The sequence below is a fragment of the Sus scrofa genome, chromosome 13 (genome assembly GCF_054392235.1).
Source record: "Sus scrofa isolate SSC_HxYL_T2T_F1_AM1 chromosome 13, Sscrofa_HxYL_maternal_Yorkshire_Landrace_v2.0, whole genome shotgun sequence".
Classification (NCBI taxonomy): Eukaryota; Metazoa; Chordata; class Mammalia; order Artiodactyla; family Suidae; genus Sus; species Sus scrofa.
In genome coordinates this window covers 143,326,354-143,346,505 of record NC_139395.1, presented here as the reverse complement: position 1 = coordinate 143,346,505, position 20,152 = coordinate 143,326,354, and the positions used below count along the sequence as shown (strand labels likewise).

At 35.5% G+C, this 20,152-nt stretch overlaps 1 protein-coding gene across 1 annotated transcript; it reads left to right on the top strand.

The window, feature by feature from the left end:
• The first annotated feature begins 1,137 nt into the window (after nt 1–1,137).
• UTS2B (urotensin 2B) lies at nt 1,138–19,269 on the top strand. The gene is made up of 5 exons (XM_005670073.4): nt 1,138–1,343; nt 5,632–5,730; nt 7,227–7,264; nt 8,981–9,074; nt 16,069–19,269. The coding sequence occupies exons 1-5, from the start codon at nt 1,241–1,243 to the stop codon at nt 16,092–16,094; spliced, it is 360 nt and encodes a 119-aa protein (XP_005670130.1). The 5' UTR covers nt 1,138–1,240; the 3' UTR covers nt 16,095–19,269.
• The last annotated feature ends 883 nt before the right edge of the window (nt 19,270–20,152 follow it).

The following is a 20,152-nucleotide window of genomic DNA, read 5'->3' as shown; positions in this document are numbered from 1 at the left end:
TATATACACACACATGTAACTGAATCACTTTGCTGTACCTGAAACTAGCACATTGCAAATCAACTATATTACAATAAGAAAATGTTATTATAGCTGTTAGGGAAAAAAGAAAGAGGTTCAAAAGACTAAACAGAGATAGTGGAACTAGATCAGAGCTCGAGGACTGAGTAGGTGAAATGGTGGAATGAAGAGCCCAGGCACACAGAAATATGTCAGCATAGCTCTGGAGTGTAGAAAGTGTAAGATATATTTAGGAATTAGACATCTAATGTGACTGTGCACAAGGACATGCAGTGGCAAATGAGTCTGTTAAGAAAAAACAAGCGGGACTATCAAACTAAGTGGTTAAGACTATTCAGAATATTCATTAAAGCAGTGGGCTAGGAAAAATTTGATTGTTACACCTCCTTCACATCATCCTGTGCTACAATTTATGCACATGGAACTGACTCAGTTTTAGAGCTAATGCATCTAGAGTCTCCTGGGAAAAGGAGTAAATGCCAAGGCCAGAGGTCATTATTGCATCTTTGGAGCCATAAAACCAGAACTGTAGATATACTGAAAGACTTGGACTTAAAAAGAAAAACCAGCACAATTAAAGCAAGTATTAAAGAGAGTAGTTAATGGGACATTTGCCAACTTTGAATTAATTAGATCCAGCTTTAATTTTTAAAAGTGCTGGTTGCAGCAAAATGAAACCATCCTTCTCCAGTAGAGTGAGACATTAATGTTCCCATTATGATTCATTTCAAATGTGAGCTCTTCCCAGCTCAAATCTATCTGGTTGCTTAAAAATGAAGTTGATGGATGCAAATAACATCACTATCCCAAAGAACACATCTGGCTCTAAATTAGCTAAATGAAAGGTTTTGTTAGCACTGCATTGTTAGGAAAATCTAACCCAAAGGTTCTATATCCCAGTTTTTGCTTTACGCTATGCGCGTGTCTGAGTGCATGTGCATGCATAGGAAATCTGCTTTTACTGAAATGGGCAAGTGTGAGGTGTATCGATTGGACTGGGTTCTTCCTGTCATTGACTGAGTAGGAAACCTGTCACATGTCCAAGTAGTGAATCATGTTGACAGGGTGCTGTAAGTTTTTTTTTTCTTTGTCCAGATCATTTGTAGTTGAAGCACACTTGCCACCTTTTAAAAGTGATCTCCGCAGCTTTCCAGAATCATTGAAATATTCATCTTGACCTGGAGAGTCGGTTTCTCTCTCAGTACAGAATACCATTAACATGAACAAGATCCTTTCAACCACTCTTTGCTTTGGACTCCTAACTTTGTTATCTGTAACGATCTTTTTAGAATTGGTACATGGACTGCCATATTTTATCCAAGGTATGTACGTACGAATCTAAAATCCTGTCGGTGAATAGATAATCCTTATCTTCCTGTTTTCATTGCTTTGATTTTTCTACTATTGCGGCAGTAATATTTTAAACATTAATATGATTTAATTACCAAACAACTTTTTAGTAATTGCTTTTTGTATTAAATATGATGCGGTTCTTCTCAAGTAAATTAATTTTAGCACACAGTATACTAAATTAATTTCAACTACGCTCTTATTTTCTAATCAAGGGACACCTCTTTCTTATTTATACCCCATGTCCAAAGATGGAAATGTATAAATAGTAGTACAGTGGTGTGCATATTTCAAAAGTACATCTTGGGGAAAGAAATATAAGATTTTCATCCAACCAGATTTTAGTAAGTTACTTATGTATGGAGAATGGTTTTGAGAAGAACACATCAAGATAAAAACTTGTGTTAGAAGAAACTGGGGAGATTAATGCATGAAGAAATTTATACAATACTTTCAGGAGCACAATGCTAACCTCTACATTGTCCATTGACTGTGTTGATTAGATTTCTAACATATTTAGAGTACTTATGTTAAATGAAATAATTTAATTTATGACATCTACAAATCTCAACCATGATAAAGTTAGAGAAAATAAGTTTCTGCTCTTGCAATATTGTAACTGTATTGATCTTTTAAAAAAATTTTGACGCATTCTAATAGTGGAAATAGCTCTTAACCTGGGAATCAGTGGAGCTAGATTTAATGCTGATTTATCAGGGAAACAACTTAACCTCATTGAAACTTTTATATATTTCTGTACATTTTAAAAATAGTAACTTAAACATAGTGTTCTTTCATATCCCTTTAAATTTGAAACGCTAAGGTTATCTAGCATCTAACTGACCTCCTTGTCAGAAAGAGGGAAATAGCTTTTTACTTTCATCTTACTTAGGGGAACCAAGACAGAATGTAATAAATTTTGTTTACATGACACTGGGTTGAAAAAGGGGATTAAATTTCCCCTTTCGGATCTAATTCAATTTTACTAGACCATCTTGCCTCCACTGTGGTTTTAAAAGTCAATGAAAATTAGAGCAGTTCTTTTGGCAGTGGAAATAAAATTGCATAAACCCTTGTTATTTATTTATAGGGATTTTTCTTTTGAAAAACAAATTATCTCAGAGACCCAAATGTAAGTCTGGGAACGAAAGATTCTGCATTTTATCCATGGCACTCACATTTTGTCTTTGGTCAGTCAAAATCATTGTACTAGGTAGGTCTTCGTTGTTTTTCCTGTGAAAAATGGAATTTTCAATGTTTTTAATGTAGTATAAATATGTGAATGAAGAAGGAAACATCTAGCCATTCATAGAGGATTTTGCAAAATAAGGATGTTAGTGGTAATTGTCACATCTGATAGCACATCTAAGTAAAATACAGTTAAATGCAACTCAAATGTTGTGCTAGATGACAATAAAATAACACCTCTGACCCCAAAGTACCACACACTGGTATGTACACATCATTGGCAATGTGTAGGAAAGGTTTCTCTTTGGGACCTCCTTTGATCTCATTTTCATTATATGTAAATGGAGATTAGTTATTAGTAAGATTATTTTCTAATCTAAATTGTTCCTGATTTGAGTGAGCTTCTATCCAGGTACACAATTTTCTTTTTCTCTCTTTCTCTCTCTCTCTTTTTTTTTTTTTTTGGCTATGCCCTTGGCTTGTGGATGTTCTCAGGTCAGGGATCGAACCCTTGCCACAGCAGTGACCCAAGTCACTGAAGTGAAGACACCGGATCTTTAACCTGCTGAGCCACCAAGGAACTCCCATATACACATTTTTAGCAACTACATGTCTGACTTATTTTAGTCTTTTAACGCATTGTTTTTCTGCTGACAGACTACCAAGGTGGGGTCTCCATCCTTCTCTCTACTATCCAAGGCCAGTGGCATAATCTGCCAGCTTCATTTAGTTGGAGCCACAGAAAGGAATGCCTCAGTAGTTAAGCCTGAAAATGGGCAAATTGCATACCACAAAAAGGTGGAGGAGGGACTATCCTGACCAGAAAGACTAGGGATATATAATTTTTTGGGTATGTTATCATGGCAGGGGTTTCCTATGTTTCTTTCTGGAAAAATTTCTTGTCTATTTCTTGTAAAAAGCTTTGCATTTGAATGACAAGCAAGGAGACAACTAAGTCTTTTAAGATCCAACGGTGGTAATGAGTCCATTTTTTTCCTGTGCATTTGCAAAAGCAGTCACTTCCTCACGTCTGAATAACTCTACCACCTTTTGTGTAGAGGTGCATCTGCACCCAGGTATTTTTTTATTCAAGCATTTCCTTTATCAATATTAACTTTTGTTCAGAGATAGAAATATTAAAAGTACATTTTTATTTTAATTTTTTTATCTAAGACAGACGAGAAAAAGGAAAAAGATATTTTATAAGCCAGTATCTTACTAAGTTTAGAAATGAAACATTTAAAAAAAATTATTGAAAAAACTTTTTCCTCAGATTCCTATAAAGGGTAGTGACAAGGAGTTCCTGTTGTGGCTCAGTGGAAAAGGATCCTGTGTTCCTGTGGCTGTGTTGTAGGCCAGAAGCTGTAACTCCGACTTGACCCCTAGCCCAGGAAATTCCATATGCTTCGGATGTGGCCCTAAAAGGCAAAAGAACCCACAAAAAACAAAAAACAAAAAAACCCCCCAAACATAGTGACAAGAACTTCTGAGGACAGTTATATAAGTGTAATCATTATTTTTCTTTTTTTGAAAAGTGTTCCACTTAAATATGCAGAGAAGCAGACTGTAAATTAAGTAAATAAAAGCTTCAAATACCTTCTTCTTAGTCTTATAAATTTCCTAAATTGAAGGCAATGAATCTGTTTCTTTCATCACAGTTCTCTTTCCTAAACAAATAATCACCATCATCTGGCTATACAGTATGCCTTATTTTCTTCAATTAAAACATTTTAAAGATTATAATTTAGCATTTTAATGAACAGCCAAAATAAAAATCACATTATTGCATAGTCATGACTTTCTCTTAAACTATTTCCGAGGGTCCTCATTTAACTGATGTTAAACAAAAGTTCCATTGATAGTCTATTATTTTAATTACTCAAAGAAAAAAGAACTACTAGAATTTCACAAATAATTTCTAGGTCTATGAAGCAATGGAAATTGAGTAACTTTGAAATTGATGAAATTGAGTAACAATAAGTGTGTTTGGTCAATGTAGAAAATTTTAATGCCGTCACCTACCCCAAGTCATTTATTTTGTTCCTCAGCAAGGCTTTCATTCATTTAATTATTGTTTGAACTCATCAATTGACATTTTGTTAACATAGGGAAAGACAGGCCATTTAAAGGAAGAATCTAGTTAAATTATGAGCCATTTCTCTCACTGAAACCACAATATTCCCACTCCTAAATTTTAAACATGCTAATCTACCTTCTGCCTACACAATATCAGTTATTACAAGGACATAGAGGAAAAAAAATGACCTTACAGAAGTTATATAATAAGGGTTGAATTTTTTTAGGCCACCTCACAAAGCTCATTTTGTTTGTAACCCACTAATTGTTATTTTAATTGCGTTATTTGTTAATAGATAACTTATTAAATATTCATGCTTTATAGCATAAATAAAGTCTACCGTCCTGATTTCTACTCCAGAATGAAAGTATTTATGAAAATTTCATTGATTTTTCTGTTTTTAGAGTGCTGAGAGACTTGATTACCTGACTTGTGAGTGGGCTGGGAGGTAAATAGACAAAGATGGAATGATGATATCAGTATGGAAAAAGTAGGCACCATCCTATCTCTTTTGCAAGGTTTCTGGATGGTTCAAAGTCAATTCCCAGAACACAAAAATGGCTCACATTTAAATGTGCATCTGAAAGAAAATCTTGTTTTTATATGAAATAAAAACAAATGTTATTTATTGTTTTAAAAACTTTTAATGTATCTTTTTTATGTTAAACACAATAGTAGAAAATTTAACAAACAGTGAAAAAAAGAGAAAGTAAAATTTACCTGCAATTCTACTACCCAAAAATAATTACAGGTAAAATTTACGTGCGTTCTCTGTCTTTGCCTCCCTCTCTCTTTCACAATCTCTCTTTGAGTGTTTACATACATTCAATGATTTTTAAACAGCCCATTTTTTTGGATTACATACCCCTTTCTAAGCTCCTTTTCCTGGTGAGTATACACATTGATAGCTACCTGTAAAACCTGTTTAATCAGAGGCGTTTTCAGTGACACAGATTGAAAATGGAGGTTTCACTACATTGGAGTGATTATTTCAGGAAATGAATTGTTTCCCAATAAAGAAGACACAAATCGTGAAGAACTATTGCTGGCTCTACTGAATAAAATTTTTGATTTTCAAAGACCTTCCAACATCGGTGAGTTAAGAATAAAGTCAAGGTTTATTTATTCCTCATTGTGAGCTGTTCTTTCTAAATGTTAATTTATATTAAATAAAATAATTACTAATTTTAATGCAGCATTGAAGGCTTAAGCATCTTTCTTATTTCATATTCATGCTAAAAGCAATAGCATTATTAAAATTTTTTGAAATCCTATTTTATTAAATTAAAGGGTCCTGAAGGAATCTGTAACCATCTAGTTACAAAATAGTTACATTTATTCATATTTTCCTCTCACCTAGGCAACTCCCCCCCACTGGCACATTTAATACTTTCTTTTACTAAATGCTTCAAGAGTATTACTAAATGCTTCAAATCTGTTGTTCACAGGTTTCCACTAGAAAATTTCTCAAAGTAACTGTGGTTTTGTGACTATTAAGTTAGCATATTTTGTAATCAAATTCTTTCAGTATGGGAAATGGTTGGAGCAGAAAGCATTAGGAAATTTAGGCTACATCAATTGCATCAACTGAGATTTTTTTTTTTTCATTGAAGAATAGGAGAATCCAATTTACAATTTTACATAAGAATGGTCTCCAAGAAATTGCAAATATTGTCAGAAACTTAGCAAGTTTAACCTAGGAGAAAAGTAACAACATAACAACGTGGTACCCTCACATCTGTTCTTCTAAATAATTGTCTATTTATAGGACAGTGTACTGGTTAAAATAATACATTAATACTTTAAAATACAGAATTTTAAAATTAGAAATAAGATATTTTCATTGAAGAAAACGAACAAAATTATAAAAAGAAAAATTTATACCACAAATTATAAAACCGAGAGAGTTACTATTAATATTTTAGGAAAATTCCTTCTTTTTTAGGGGCGCACTCATGGCATATGGAAGTTCCCAGGCTAGGGGTTGAATCTGAGTTACAGCTGCCAGACTACACCACAGCCACAGAAACTTGCCATCTGAGCCATGTCTGCCTGCAAATTACACCATAGCTCTTGGCAACACCAGATCCTTAACACACTGAGCTAGGCCAGGGATCAAACCCAAATCCTCATGGATACTAGTTGGGTTGTTTTAGCTGAGTCACAACAGGAACTCCTGAAAATTCCTTCTTGACTGACTTACATAGATAGATTCATGTCTTGCTTTTTATCACTTAATATTGCTTCATGAGCATTTCCCCATGGCAGCAAAAGTTTATTTCTAAGTAATAAACTTTTGTTAGTCCTTGTTAGAACTACAGTTTATTTTAAAACACTTTGCACTTATTAGGACTGTGGTGTATTTTAGAAAAAAATGCACGTATTGTTAGAAGTTAGATATTTTTTCATTACATTACTGATTACATCTCAATGTTACAGGCACTGAAAAGGTATTTGGGGCTTTATATAAGGGATGAGAGTGTAATTTCAAATCATGCAAAAAAGACCTTTGTCTTCCTGAATGTGTGACCTGAAATGAATTACATATTACTTGCAATATAATTTTTTATGTGACAAATGTGTCTTGCAGATGTAGAACTGGCTAACAAGTTGGAAGAAGTTAACCAAGTGAGACTGAAATACTTAAAATTTCAATTTGAATAATAACTATAAGACTTTTTTTGACACAATAATTTTTAAAATTATTATTACTGTATTGTAAAACTTTTGTTCCTGCTTAAGAAAGAGTAGAGAAAGAGTGAAGTAATTTACTAGGGAAAATGAAACAAATTCTGCCCAAAAAAAAAAAAGGAAAACAAAACCAACTATGGCTGAAGTTATTACGGGGTAAAATGTCTAGAAATCTGGACTCTAGACCCAGATCTCCAGATACCTAACTATGAGACCATGGAAGAATTAAAATTTTCATATATAAATCTTCCCATTTGCAAAATGGGAGGCTGTAACTAGATTGGTGATTTTCAAAAGTTATTACTATTTTTAAATGTAGAAATATTTTTTTCCCAAGCAAAGTTGTATGTGGTCCTAATGAATGAATGAAATATATCAAATGGAGCTCTTCTGCTTGAAGCAGCTGGCTTGGGGAGGTCCAAAGTGCTGCCTTCTTTTTTTTTTTTTTTTGTCTTTTTGCCATTTCTTGGGCCGCTCCCGCAACATTTGGGAGGTTCCCAGGCTAGGGGTTGAATGGGAGCTGTAGCTGCTAGCCTATGCCAGAGCCACAGCAACGTGGGATCTGAGCTGCGCCTGCGACATACACTACAGCTCACAGCAATGCTGGATCCTTAACCCACTGAGCAAGGGCAGGGATCGAACCCACAACCTCATGGTTCCTAGTCGGATTCGTTAACCACTGCGCCACGACGGGAACTCCCCAAAGTGCTGCCTTCTTGAACCGCATTTTGTCTCTGCACAGGGAGCCCCTTCACAACCTTATCCTCCTACAACTGTATGAAAACTCATGATTATACAAACTGTGTGGCTGTTTGTGAGAGAGAATTATGCCCCATCATTCAGTCTTAACAGCTGGGACATGGATCAGGCAGTGGCTCAGGCTGACTTCTATTTTGGTAGAGTTAGATCTTCATGTCCCCCCCCCCCCCCTTTTTAAGGCTGCACCCTGGGGCATATGGAATTTCCTGGGCCAGAGATTGAATCTGAGCCGTAGCTTCTACCTACACTGCAGCTGTGGCACCGCTGAATCCTCTGCACCATTTGAAGGGGATCAAACCCATGCTTCCGCTGGAGCAACTGGAGATGCTTCAGATTATTAAACCTCTGCACCACAGTGGAAACTCCCAGGTCTTCAGGGTTTACGCAATCAGAAAGTTTGCAAAAAATTAACATGGCACCTATTTTCCACATAGGTGGAAACGCTAGGGCCTTAAAATACGTATTTCCTGCTAGAAAGGACAAATATTTCAGGAAATATAAACATTCATATAACTTTTTGGAACTCCTTGAAAAGCACTGCTCATTATAAGTGACATAAAATTAAGTACAACTACATAGATTGCGTTTATAGTTTCCCTACTAATGAATGCTCTGATTTGACTTCCTTCACCATAAACCTGTTTATTCCTAATTGCCTGTTGGGTCATGGACGTTTCCCAGCTAGTCTCTAAATGCAAATTTCCTTTTATTTTTCTATTTAATTCTTTTTGTTTATTTTCTTTTATTATTCTCATTTCCTTTTCTGTTCTTTTTTTTCTTTCCTTTCTTCCATCGTTCCTTCTCTTTTCCCTTTCTTGATCTTTCTTCTTCTTCAGTAGAGAACAACATTGCTATTATTAAAGATTAATAATTTTCATATTTGATTTTTAACAGCTGGAAAAGATAAAAGAGCAGCTCATGGAGGCAAAGGGTGTTGGGCTGTCCTATGCTATAGACGGTCTATCTCCTTCGCATCCTAATAAGCGAGGTAAGTTTTCACTTCAAAGTTTTAAAATTGACATCTAAAAGATGACTTCTGCAATTATTTCTGAGAAGGAAGAGATTAAGTTGATATTCTTAATCATATGGTGATAATCAAGATCAAGGCTCATATTTTAAAAAAATATTCAATGAGAGTGTTCCCATATGAATGCATCTGAGCTCTGCCATGTATACAATAATGGGTTGCATGGCTATATATTCCAGATTTAAGTTAAAGAGACCCTTGTTATTTAAAACTGTGCCCTACCCTTGCTATTTTGCTTTAACATTGGAGCTGGGAGGATTGCAAATGGAAATAACTGAGTTTTAAATCAATTCAGGATTTTAGAGCATCTTTGTTGAAGTACCGAATACCCTCATTGCTGTAACACTTAGTCCAAGTTTTGATTCATAATATTTAATTTGAGAAAGATTAGCCTTTAGGATTCCTAGAACTTTAGAACATTTCCTGGAAAATTCTTGTTTCTTTCTGAATTAGTTCTTTTTTGCTTTGTAGGGCCGCACCCACAGCATATGGACATTCCCAGGCTAGGGGTCCAGCTGGAACTACAGCTGCCAGTCTAAGCCACAGACATAGCAATGCAGGACCTGAGCCATGTCTGCAACAGCACACGGCAACGCCGGATCCCTGACCCACTGAGCAAGGCCAGGGATCAAACCTGCATCCTCACGGATACTAGTTGGATTCACTTCTGCTGTGCCACAAAGGGAACTCCCCCTGAATTATTTCTTATATTTGAAAAAATTGTATATGTGTTTCTTCATTTATATAGTGATGTGAGATTTGCTAAGGTATGTTTTATTTATTTTTACCTGTCCCCTTTTCTCCAGATTGGTCTTTAACTTCTGTAAAAACCTATTTTTTACAGTGGAAGAACACCACACTGGTATTATTTAGACACTTAGAATATACCAGGCACTTTGTATTTTAGTATCTCAAAATATCATAGTTAAGTACATGGACTCTATAGCTAGACTGCCTGAGTTTAAATCTTAACATTGACATATCCTATGCATGTGACCTTGTGCAATTATCTAACCTCCTGTGCCTCATTTTATTTCCCCCTAAATGCAAAAAGTAATAATTATCTTTATGAGATTTGTGGGAGGATTTTATGAGTTATTATATGAAAAGCACTTAAAAATGCCTGGGATATATTAATTACTATATAAGTCTAACTTTTAAAAATCATTTTGATCATTATTACTATAATTATTATTTTATTCTTATCATAAACACCATAAGATGGCTATTACTATGCCTGTTTTATAGATGGGAAAATTACATCTCAGAGGGGTTAAATTATATGGTGAAAATAACCCATCTGCTAAGTGACTTAAGTAGTTAGCCTGAAGAAGATTGGTAGAAGATAAATTGAAAAGTGGAAGAGAGGGAGCTTTCAGGCCATTTAAGGACCTTAGCTTTTTATTAGCTTTCATATGGGAAGTCACTGGAAAGCTTTGAGCAAATGAATGATATGAAAGAAGTTTTAACAGAACCACTCTTGATGCTTTGTGGAGAATATACTGCAAAAGAGGGGCAAAAATGGAAGCAGAGACACCTTTAATGAGGCTAATTTAATGGTCCAGATGAGTGATAACTTGAATTAGGATGGCAGTAGTGAATCGATAAAAAGGGGTCTGATTCTAGATGTAGTTTGAAAAAAAGTCAACAAAATTTGATCTAGGATTATATGTGAGTTGTAAAAGAAAAAAAAGAGGAAGCTGTCAAAAATGACTCGAAGGTTTTGCTCTGAGTAACGGGGGAGAAAGAGGGCAATTCCTACTTATTAAGCCATAGACAGCGAGAGGAGGAGAAAGGTCATGATAGAGGATTTTGTGGTGGAAGCTGCTGGACTTTTTCTTAGTCAGCATAGCCTAGGCTGTTGATGTGTTTCCAGTTTAAAGTCAAATCTCAGAGGCCTAAAGGAATAAAATCCAATCATAAAGTCCCGTGCATATGGTACAACCCTCTTCTATTTTATGACTACATCATCTAGATTGTTGCTATAGCTTGACTGCCTCCAAGACACAGGAAAGGGATAGAGGATGCATTGTGGGTCTCAACTGCCTCCATTCAGAACTCAGTTTAGTGACATACATCCCTTCTACTGAAGTCCATTGCTAGAATTCATCAATTGGGCTGCCACCAAAATATTGGCCAAATAGACTAATAAATGTTAGAGTGTACTTATAATACTTGGGGAATACTGCCTCAACCAGAGTCAATCCTTTGATCTTTTCTTAACCACACAGACCATATTCAAGCAATTCTCATTAGAGACAATCCCAAACTCCTCTCACTGCAGCATCCAGGACAAAGTATAGGCTTTCTAGGAGATACTTACCAATTTCTGTCAAATATAATGTGGCTCCTCTTCATTCACAGACCTAACAGCTAAAAGGACAAATTCAATAATTGGCAGAGGAACAGGGATAGAATAACCACAATCAATAATCATTTTTATAAAGGAAAAGAGCAAGAGATATAGTGAATGGTGGCCTCTGGCAATTTTGAAATCCCACTGGGAAAATATTATAAAGTTCTCTTATCCTGGAAATGGAGAAAGGATTCTTGATCAGGACCTACTAGTGTGTAGGAGGAGTCCTTTGTCCATTGTATTTTTCCCCCTGGCTCTACCTGTTCTGAGGTTTTTGCTCTTTCAGTTTTTTCATTTTCATCACTGGACACATCTTATGTGCTCTCTGGGGAATATTCCCTTCTGGACCACTGTACAGTTTTCTCAGATCTCCCCCTATTCTCACAAAGATGGAGGCCAAAGATTTATTTTATCAAGTGTCAAAGACATTTTATTATTCTAGGGTTTATTGTTTTCTTTGACAATGATGTTCTTGTAATAATTTAGAAAGCTTCTCAACTATTTGGACACAATTTTTTGTTTTGTTTTTATTTTTTAATTTTTTATTTTAATTTTTTAATTTTTTAAAAACTAAAGTAGAATTGATTTACAATGGTGTGTCAGTTTCTGCTGTACAGCAAAATGACCCAGTCATACATATACATACATTCACTTTCTTTTTTTTTTTTGTTGTTGTTGTTGTTGTTGTTGTTGTTGCTATTTCTTGGGCCGCTCCCGCGGCATATGGAGGTTCCCAGGCTAGGGGTCCAATCGGAGCTGTAGCCACCGGCCTAAGCCAGAGCCACAGCAAGGTGGGATCCGAGCCGCGTCTGCAACCTACACCACAGCTCACGGCAACGCCGGATCGTTAACCCACTGAGCAAGGGCAGGGACCGAACCCGCAACCTCATGGTTCCTAGTCGGATTCGTTAACCACTGCGCCACGACGGGAACTCCCACTTTCTTATATTATCTTCCATCCTGGTCTATCTCAAGAGACTGGATATAGTTCCCTGTGCTATATATACAGTAGGACCTCATTGCTTATCCATTCTAAATGTAAGAGTTTGCATCTACTAACCGCCAAATCCCAGTCCATCCCACTTCTTCCCCCTCCCCCTTGGCAACCACAAGTCTATTCTTTGTCTGTGAGTCTGTTTCTGTTTTGTAGGTAGGTTCATTTGTGCCACATTTTAGATTCCACATATAAGTGATATCATATGGTATCTGTCTTTCTTTTTCTGACTTATTTCACTTAGTAAGATAATCTTTGTTGCATCCATGTTGCTACAAATGGGAAACAGTTTTAAATATTTTGCATTCTGGAGTTCCCGTCGTGGCGTAGTGGTTAACGAATCCGACTAGGAACCATGAGGTTGCGGGTTCGGTCCCTGCCCTTGCTCAGTGGGTTAACGATCCTGCGTTGACGTGAGCTGTGGTGTATGTTGCAGACACGGCTCGGATATCGCGTTGCTGTGGCTCTGGCTAGGCCGGTGGCTACAGCTCCGATTGGACCCCTAGCCTGGGAACCTCCATATGCGGCGGGAGCGGCCCAAGAAATAGCAAAAAGACAAAATAAATAAATAAATAAATAAATAAATAAATATTTTGCATTCTCAGCCTGAGTTGCCCTAAAGATATCTGGAGCATACTTTGAAGACTACATTTAATCTGATTTTTGTCCCCACTTCTTTATTGCAATTGATATTTACCTGGCCTCTGCCACTTAGAGTGATTTTAAATCCCATTTTTTTTTTTTAGTTTTGGGATCTAGACAAAGCTCCTTCAATATTTCAAGATCTTGTATTTCTGAACGATCTTTATTCTCTTTTTATTTTTTGCAAAGACACCATTTTCTTCCTAAGCTCATCAATTTCTTGCAATACCTCACTAAAGTTATCCAATAGCAACTTAAAAATACTGCCAATATCCTGTACTTTTTCTTCTAGTATTTTAAGAGGAACACATTCCGGATCTCAACTGTTGCAGATGTCAGTTTTACCACATACTTTGCTATTTTGTAAAATGACTCATGGTTTTTCCAGCCTATGATACCAATTTCCTTGTCTGTAATTAACCAGTTGATTGGACTGTCCTATACCTTAGGTTCTTAGAGTAGCACCCTACTTCCAGTTATCCAAGTGTATTTTGGGATAATTCAGGCAAACTGCATTAAGAAAATAACCTTATGATCTCAGTAGTGTAACTTCCTTTAAGATTTATTTTGCATTTACCAGAAGCCTTATGTACCTTGGCGATTTTCCTTCACTTTGCGCCTGCACTGTCAGTCCCTGAGGCAGGATAGGAGAGACCTGGAGGTAAACACATTCTTACTACCCAAATTAGGCACATGATCTCAATCTAACTTAATGGGTTTGGGGAAGAACCTGGGAAATGTTCAGAAACACCAGGAACAGTTGGAGAGTCCTACCTCTACCACAGATATTTTGAGTTTGTTATGCCATGTATAAAAAAATCTTCCCAGGACTGATTTGAGTAAACCCTTGAGTATATAAATTTGGAGTTTAGGGAAGTAGGCCAGATTGGAAGTCTACATTTGACAGTTATCTGCATATCAATATTGCTTGGTACTGGAATGAGAATGTCTAGGGAATCACTGTAGATAGATATAAAACAGAGGACATCCAAGGCCATGGTCAGGTCTTTCTGAGGTTAGAGATTGGGCAGAAGAGAGAGAATCAGCAACCACACTTTCCATCTGAATAACAACGGCAAGAGTTTCAATGGCTTTGACAAGAATTATTTGATGGACTTTTGGAAAAAGAAAATATGATAAGACAACAGGAATGACTAACAACAGACAACTCTTTTGAGGAATTTTGTTCTAAAGGGTAGTAAAAATTGGGATGTTAGCAAGAGTAGCTTGAGGAGATCAAGGAAGATTTTAAGAAAGGAGATGTTAAAACATATACGTATGCAATAGGAACAAAGTAAATATTTGTGGTGATAAACATATGAATTAGGTGCCCAGGTTAGGTCACAAAAACAATCCACATCATGTCTGAAGTGTGGTTTTTGTTGCCATAACTAGGGACAATACACCATGACTAATAATGCATGAAGGTGAAATGGACCCAGAGATTCAGCTTCAGGCAGTAGTATTTCATACTTATTGTGAAATGCTGTATACTTGTAATCGTTTAATATATAGTTGAGAGACACCTGCTAAATTCTTCCATTCATTAAACATGTAGCCATCCAACACCTAGCACCATGCTAAAAAACAAGGATTACCAGAGCTAACCAGAGAGACATCAAGGGACACCAGGATGCTGGCTAGAGTTTTCCTTCACATACATGTTAAATGACAGATAAGCACTGAGGAGTTGGCTCTGCTGGGGATATCATTCATTACAGTTCTCTTCAACTGGTCCATAGATTTCCAAACTCTATTCCAAGTGCATACTTATTTGAGGTGCTCTTGTGGTGTAAATCTTGGATATGTGTAGATTTATATTTTCCTTCCAGACATTCAAAGATGTCCAAAGAGACAGAAAGGGGCTTTCCAAAATACATTACAAAAAAGAAGATTGGATTCAAGGTACAAGCTCTTCAGTTCAATGTCTGAAAGTAAACTTCTGCTTTCATAGGGTTTTACTGTGGTTTTGTTTAAAGAAAACTCTGGCTCTTTTTGGAAATGAAAAGTAGACTCAGTGCTATCATAACACTGTGTGTGTATGTGGTGATGAGTAACAGGATCACAGTTTACAGAGTTAGAGAAAGAACCCTGGGCAGGAAGGTAGACTTTTGCCATTTATGTCAAAGAGTGTCTTAACTGTACTATGAGTTTTTCAACTCATTTTCATTGTGTATCTCATTAGTCATTAGTGAATCAGAGATCCATCTCCCCAAGGGCTTAATTTTGTAAACTGTTTAGATGGAAGGAAATTAGAGAAATTTGAAATTAATTAGATGAAGCTATCTTAAGTCAGACAATTGATTGGGAACAACCCACAGAAGATTTAAAATGACTCATGTGTTGATTTGAAGGTGCAAATGCTATTAGAATTATTTTGATTTTTCTAAAGCATAACTTTGTGATCAGAATGTGAAAACTCAATGTGACAATCAAATTGCTTAAATATCATTTGGTTGTTTGCAAAGTGAACTTTAAATTCTCTTCCTTCTTTTTTCTCCAATAAAAAGAAGCATATTTATCACTGATTTTGCTTATGTGACACATTCTCTCTGGGACTGTAGTTATTCCAACCATAAAATAGAAGGGTGCATATAATTGGATGACATACTGTATTCTCTGAACTATGTTACATGCAGTACAATGTGTAACAGTGCTATTTAGTAGAACTTTCTCTGATAATGTGACCATTCTTAATTTGTGCTGCCCATTAAGATAGTTACTGACCACAGGTCACTGCTGAGCCCTTGAAAGTTGTCTAGTATGATGGAGAAGCTGAGTTGTCAAATTTTATTTAATTCTGGTTAATTTAAAGATCTCCAAGAGGCTAATAACTACCATTTGAACATCCATTTTAGAAAACTCTCTCTGTCATACTCAGGCATACATGAACTATTTTATTCAAATGCAACATTTTATCAAATATTTTCCTAATAAAGCATTTGTTTTGTTTCTTTTTTTAGCTTGCTTTTGGAAGTACTGTGTCTGAAGTTTTTTCTCTGGATGTAAAAAAGATAAGGGCATTAGAAAAAAAATATATCTACTCACTCTGCTGCTTAAAGATTGTAGCTACTTCAAACAAAAAAGACAGTGACAGAATTTATTGTATATATTATATGCTTAAAGCTTATGTTGTGAATAATAATGCCTTATCAATTGCACTTTTGAATGGCATGGGACTATCAGAATGGCCTTGTAGAGCTAAAGTGGGGAGTGCTATATCTATTGTATGCCACTTATAAATTCATGGTCTATACATATTTTTGTCTGATGATGACTAGGCTGCTGCATTATCAATTAAGACATTTAAAAAGCATCTTGGAAAATTAAAATAAATTACACTGTCTCAATTTATGGAGAAAATATGCATCATTGTCTTTTTTCTTTTTTGTGATTATGCTTTTCTGTTAATTAGGACAATTGGCACTGACTATTACAATCAAATGAATTTATTACTAGGGAGCAGAAATCTATTGTTTATCAAACTCTAGGAGAAAGTAGTACTAGATGTTTCAGAGATAGATATTAGGAAAATTTTCTTACAGAATAATTTGCCTTTGGGTTTCCTTAATTCTCCTCTCTGCCACCTTCAGAAATTATTGGTGTCTCAGTGTGTGTATATGAGATTAGACTGAGTACACTAAAAAGCAGCAAAAAACAAACAAACAAAAATTCATTGGATTTTCCTTCCTTCTTTTTAAAAATTTTTATTATTATTATTTTTTCTTTTTAGGGCTACACCTGTGACATATAGAAGTTCCCAGGCTAGGGGCTAAATTGGGGCTACAGCTGCCGGCCTATGCCATAGACACAGCAATGCTGGATTCGAGCCACATCCATGGCTTATGCTGTAGCTTGTGGCAACTCTGGATTCTTAACCCACTGCATGAGGCCAGGGATTGAACCCACATCCTCAAGGAAACTATGTTGGGTTCTTAATCCCCTGAGCCACAATAAGAACTTTTTTTCCCTCACATCTTTACATCAAACTGCTCTTGCTTACATCTGAACAGTATTAATATCACATAGCAACATTGTCAGAGTAACTTTATAATTAAAGAATATCCTTGACTAGAAAAGCTGGTCAGATGAGCCTATACGTATTCCCTCATGTCACAGTGTGGGTGAAATACAGTTTATCTGTATGATGGTAATTGTGTGGTGTTAAAGATAAAATTATCTCATGCACTAGAACAAACAATATTGCTTAAACTAAAAAAATTTTTTAAAATATATAAAACAGATCAAGTTGAATAATATGCCTGTAGTGCTTTAAATACACTTGTTAGGAGCTGCTTAAGTACATAAATATTTGTTGCTCAATAATGCCTGAATGTCATGTATTTACAACTGTTGTGAACACAAAAGTCATACTGTCATAAAAACAGACAAAAACTCATGCTTTTATCATCTCATGTTTATCAACTTTGGAGGAATGGAACAATATTCAAGCACTTTTAAATTTAGGAATAATGTCATTCAAAAGAAGCTTTTAATAATTCTTTCTTTTAGAAGAACCCATTAAGTTATCTTTTAATAATTTACTTTTTAGAAGTTTATTTGCCTAAAACTATCTGTGAATTAAAGGTAGAATTTGCTAGATATTGTTTGCATGTGTTGCCAGAAATAAATATCCCTCACGAAAAATTGGTTATGTGATTAATGCCAGAACTCACAAATCCATATGCACAGTTTGCTTTATGAAACTTTACAAAAGGAACAAAGAGAAATAAAAGGTAATATATGTCTTTGAAATTAAATGAAAATCTCTTTACTTCTCAATGAAATGCGGCTTGATTTAGTAGTATACAATGCATTGGACAAACAGATGAGATGACCCGTCAGATTCTTAACAGAAATTACGTCTTCATTTCCTGCTATGTTAAAAGTATGCCCTATTTTAAACTGGTACACCACAGACTTATTTCTACTCCATATAAAGTAGTGGTAAAAATTAAAATATGAAATAAAATAGTCGTTAAGTGGATAAAATATTTTTCTTTGTGGAATTCTTGTGTATATGTTATGAGACAAATGCATTACACATTATAACAGAGTATAAATCAATATATTGTGACAGCTTATTCTAATTAAAATGGATGTCATAAGCATACCTTTGAATTTAAAAAATACTGAAGACAGGAAATTTGTTTGTTTAATCCCACTTTAAATCTTTACCATGGGAAATTTTTAGGCTAAAGTAAGAAGGGTTTAATACTTTTTGTCAAAGCATGAAGAAGCAGTACCCAGTTGGATTAGCAGCTGACAAATATCCAAATGGGAGAAAAAGGAAAGAAAGAGCTTCCAAAGAATAGGACACATTCCTATAATCAATCAGAAAGTTGGGAAAGGTGGGCAAGAGAAATTATAATTTAAATAATTCTTTCTATTAAATAGTGGGTCCTGCAGGATATTTGTCCTTGTGCCAGTGCTAACTTTCTAATGCAACTTTATGAAAAACAGAATTAGTTAGCTCTCTTAAAATTCACTTCTCTTTGCTAAGCTGCCCCCCCACCCCATTACAATTAAAAGAATCATTCATTTTCTGTTTTTTTCCCTAAGGTTAAATTTAAAGATTTCCAGCATTTAGAAGATTTCCCCTCAAATGAAGAAGTTGTATACAAAACCACTCTGTATTCTAAGTTCATTTCTATGTTTGAGTTTATTTTATTCTTTGGATTGTACATGAATTAATTTTTAGTTAAGATCAACAACTACTCCTTTCTCTCCTCTTCTAATATGAATATACTTTCTCAAAACACTCTTCCTTTTAGGCTAAAATAAACCTCTGCTCTACTGGCCAGACTTTCTTCTTCCCACATATCAGGTCTGTTAGGCAGTGTTACAGGTTTAAAGAATCATTTTTAGAGAGTTTTTAAACTTCTGCTAACTTATCTCTGCTCCAAGGAATAACTCGTCTTTATGTTTTGAAAGCACAATGGATTTATACAACTAAATTACAGCAACACCATAGTTTTTACTAAGAATTGAGCTTTCCAGAATATCAAAACTTAGACTTTTGAAGTTCCTGTCATGGCTCAGTGGAAACAAATCTGACTAGCAGGCATGAGGACATGGGTTCAATCCCTGGACTTGCTCAGTGGGATAAGGACCTGGCATTGCCATGAGCTGTGGTGTAGGTCACAGACATGGCTTGGATCTGGCATTGCTGTGGTCTGTGTAGGCCTGTGTAGGCCTGTGACTATAGCTCCCATTTAACCCCTAGCCTGGGAACCTCCGTATGCCTCAGGTGCGGCCCTAAAAAGACAAAAGACAAAAAAAAACTTACACTTTTGTAGGCCAATTAAAAATAATTTGAATCATTTTAAAGAAATCACTCCAACATATCATACTTTTCAAAACTTTATTAAACACAGTATAAGAAACGAATTAAATGGATTTTTTTAGGTGAGTAATTAACATCAAAAAGACTGCTTATTATAACATGCTGAAATGTACTGTTTACTTAGGTGAATTTGACTGGCCTCTACTGCTCTGGTGGTTTCCTATTTGGTGATTCTTTGACTTCCTCCAAACTTTCATCTGTTACTTCCGTGTGTAGTTGTTCTTCTCATGATCAGCCACTGCTGCTAGTAATTAATTATAAGTTGTGATATAGAGAAATGGAAAGTTGTTAGGGGACATGAGATGGCCATGCTTGGGGAATGAGTAATATCCTTCATTTCTTAATTCTAAATCATTGTGCCCTGATGTGCCATGTTTTCTCAGTTCAAGGGAAGAATAAAGTTGTTGATGGGTTTAATTACTGCTTTTTTTTTTTTTCTTAATCAAAGCCCCTTTTTTGCCTATTTTTGGAAATGGGGCTGTGCTTTATTTGGTTGAACCTGATTGAAATTTAAATGTAAGAGAAGCCTAATTGCATAATCATTACCCAAGAGACTCACAGACAAAGGATAAGAGAGAAGTAAAACTATACAAGGTAAAATATAGAACATTGCATTTGCTTGTTTCTCAATGAAGAATGAATGGATTGTATGTAAATTTTACAGAAAGACATCAGTCTTAGTTATTATTCTTCAACTGAAT

Bases quoted from the DNA above. Each gene is read 5' to 3' on its own strand.
- UTS2B (XM_005670073.4), top strand. From the start codon at position 1,241: ATGAACAAGATCCTTTCAACCACTCTTTGCTTTGGACTCCTAACTTTG. The intron at 5,731-7,226 runs GTGAGTTAAGAA...TGTGTCTTGCAG, and splicing joins TCAAAGACCTTCCAACATCG to ATGTAGAACTGGCTAACAAG. The intron at 9,075-16,068 runs GTAAGTTTTCAC...TTCTTTTTTTAG, and splicing joins TTCGCATCCTAATAAGCGAG to CTTGCTTTTGGAAGTACTGT.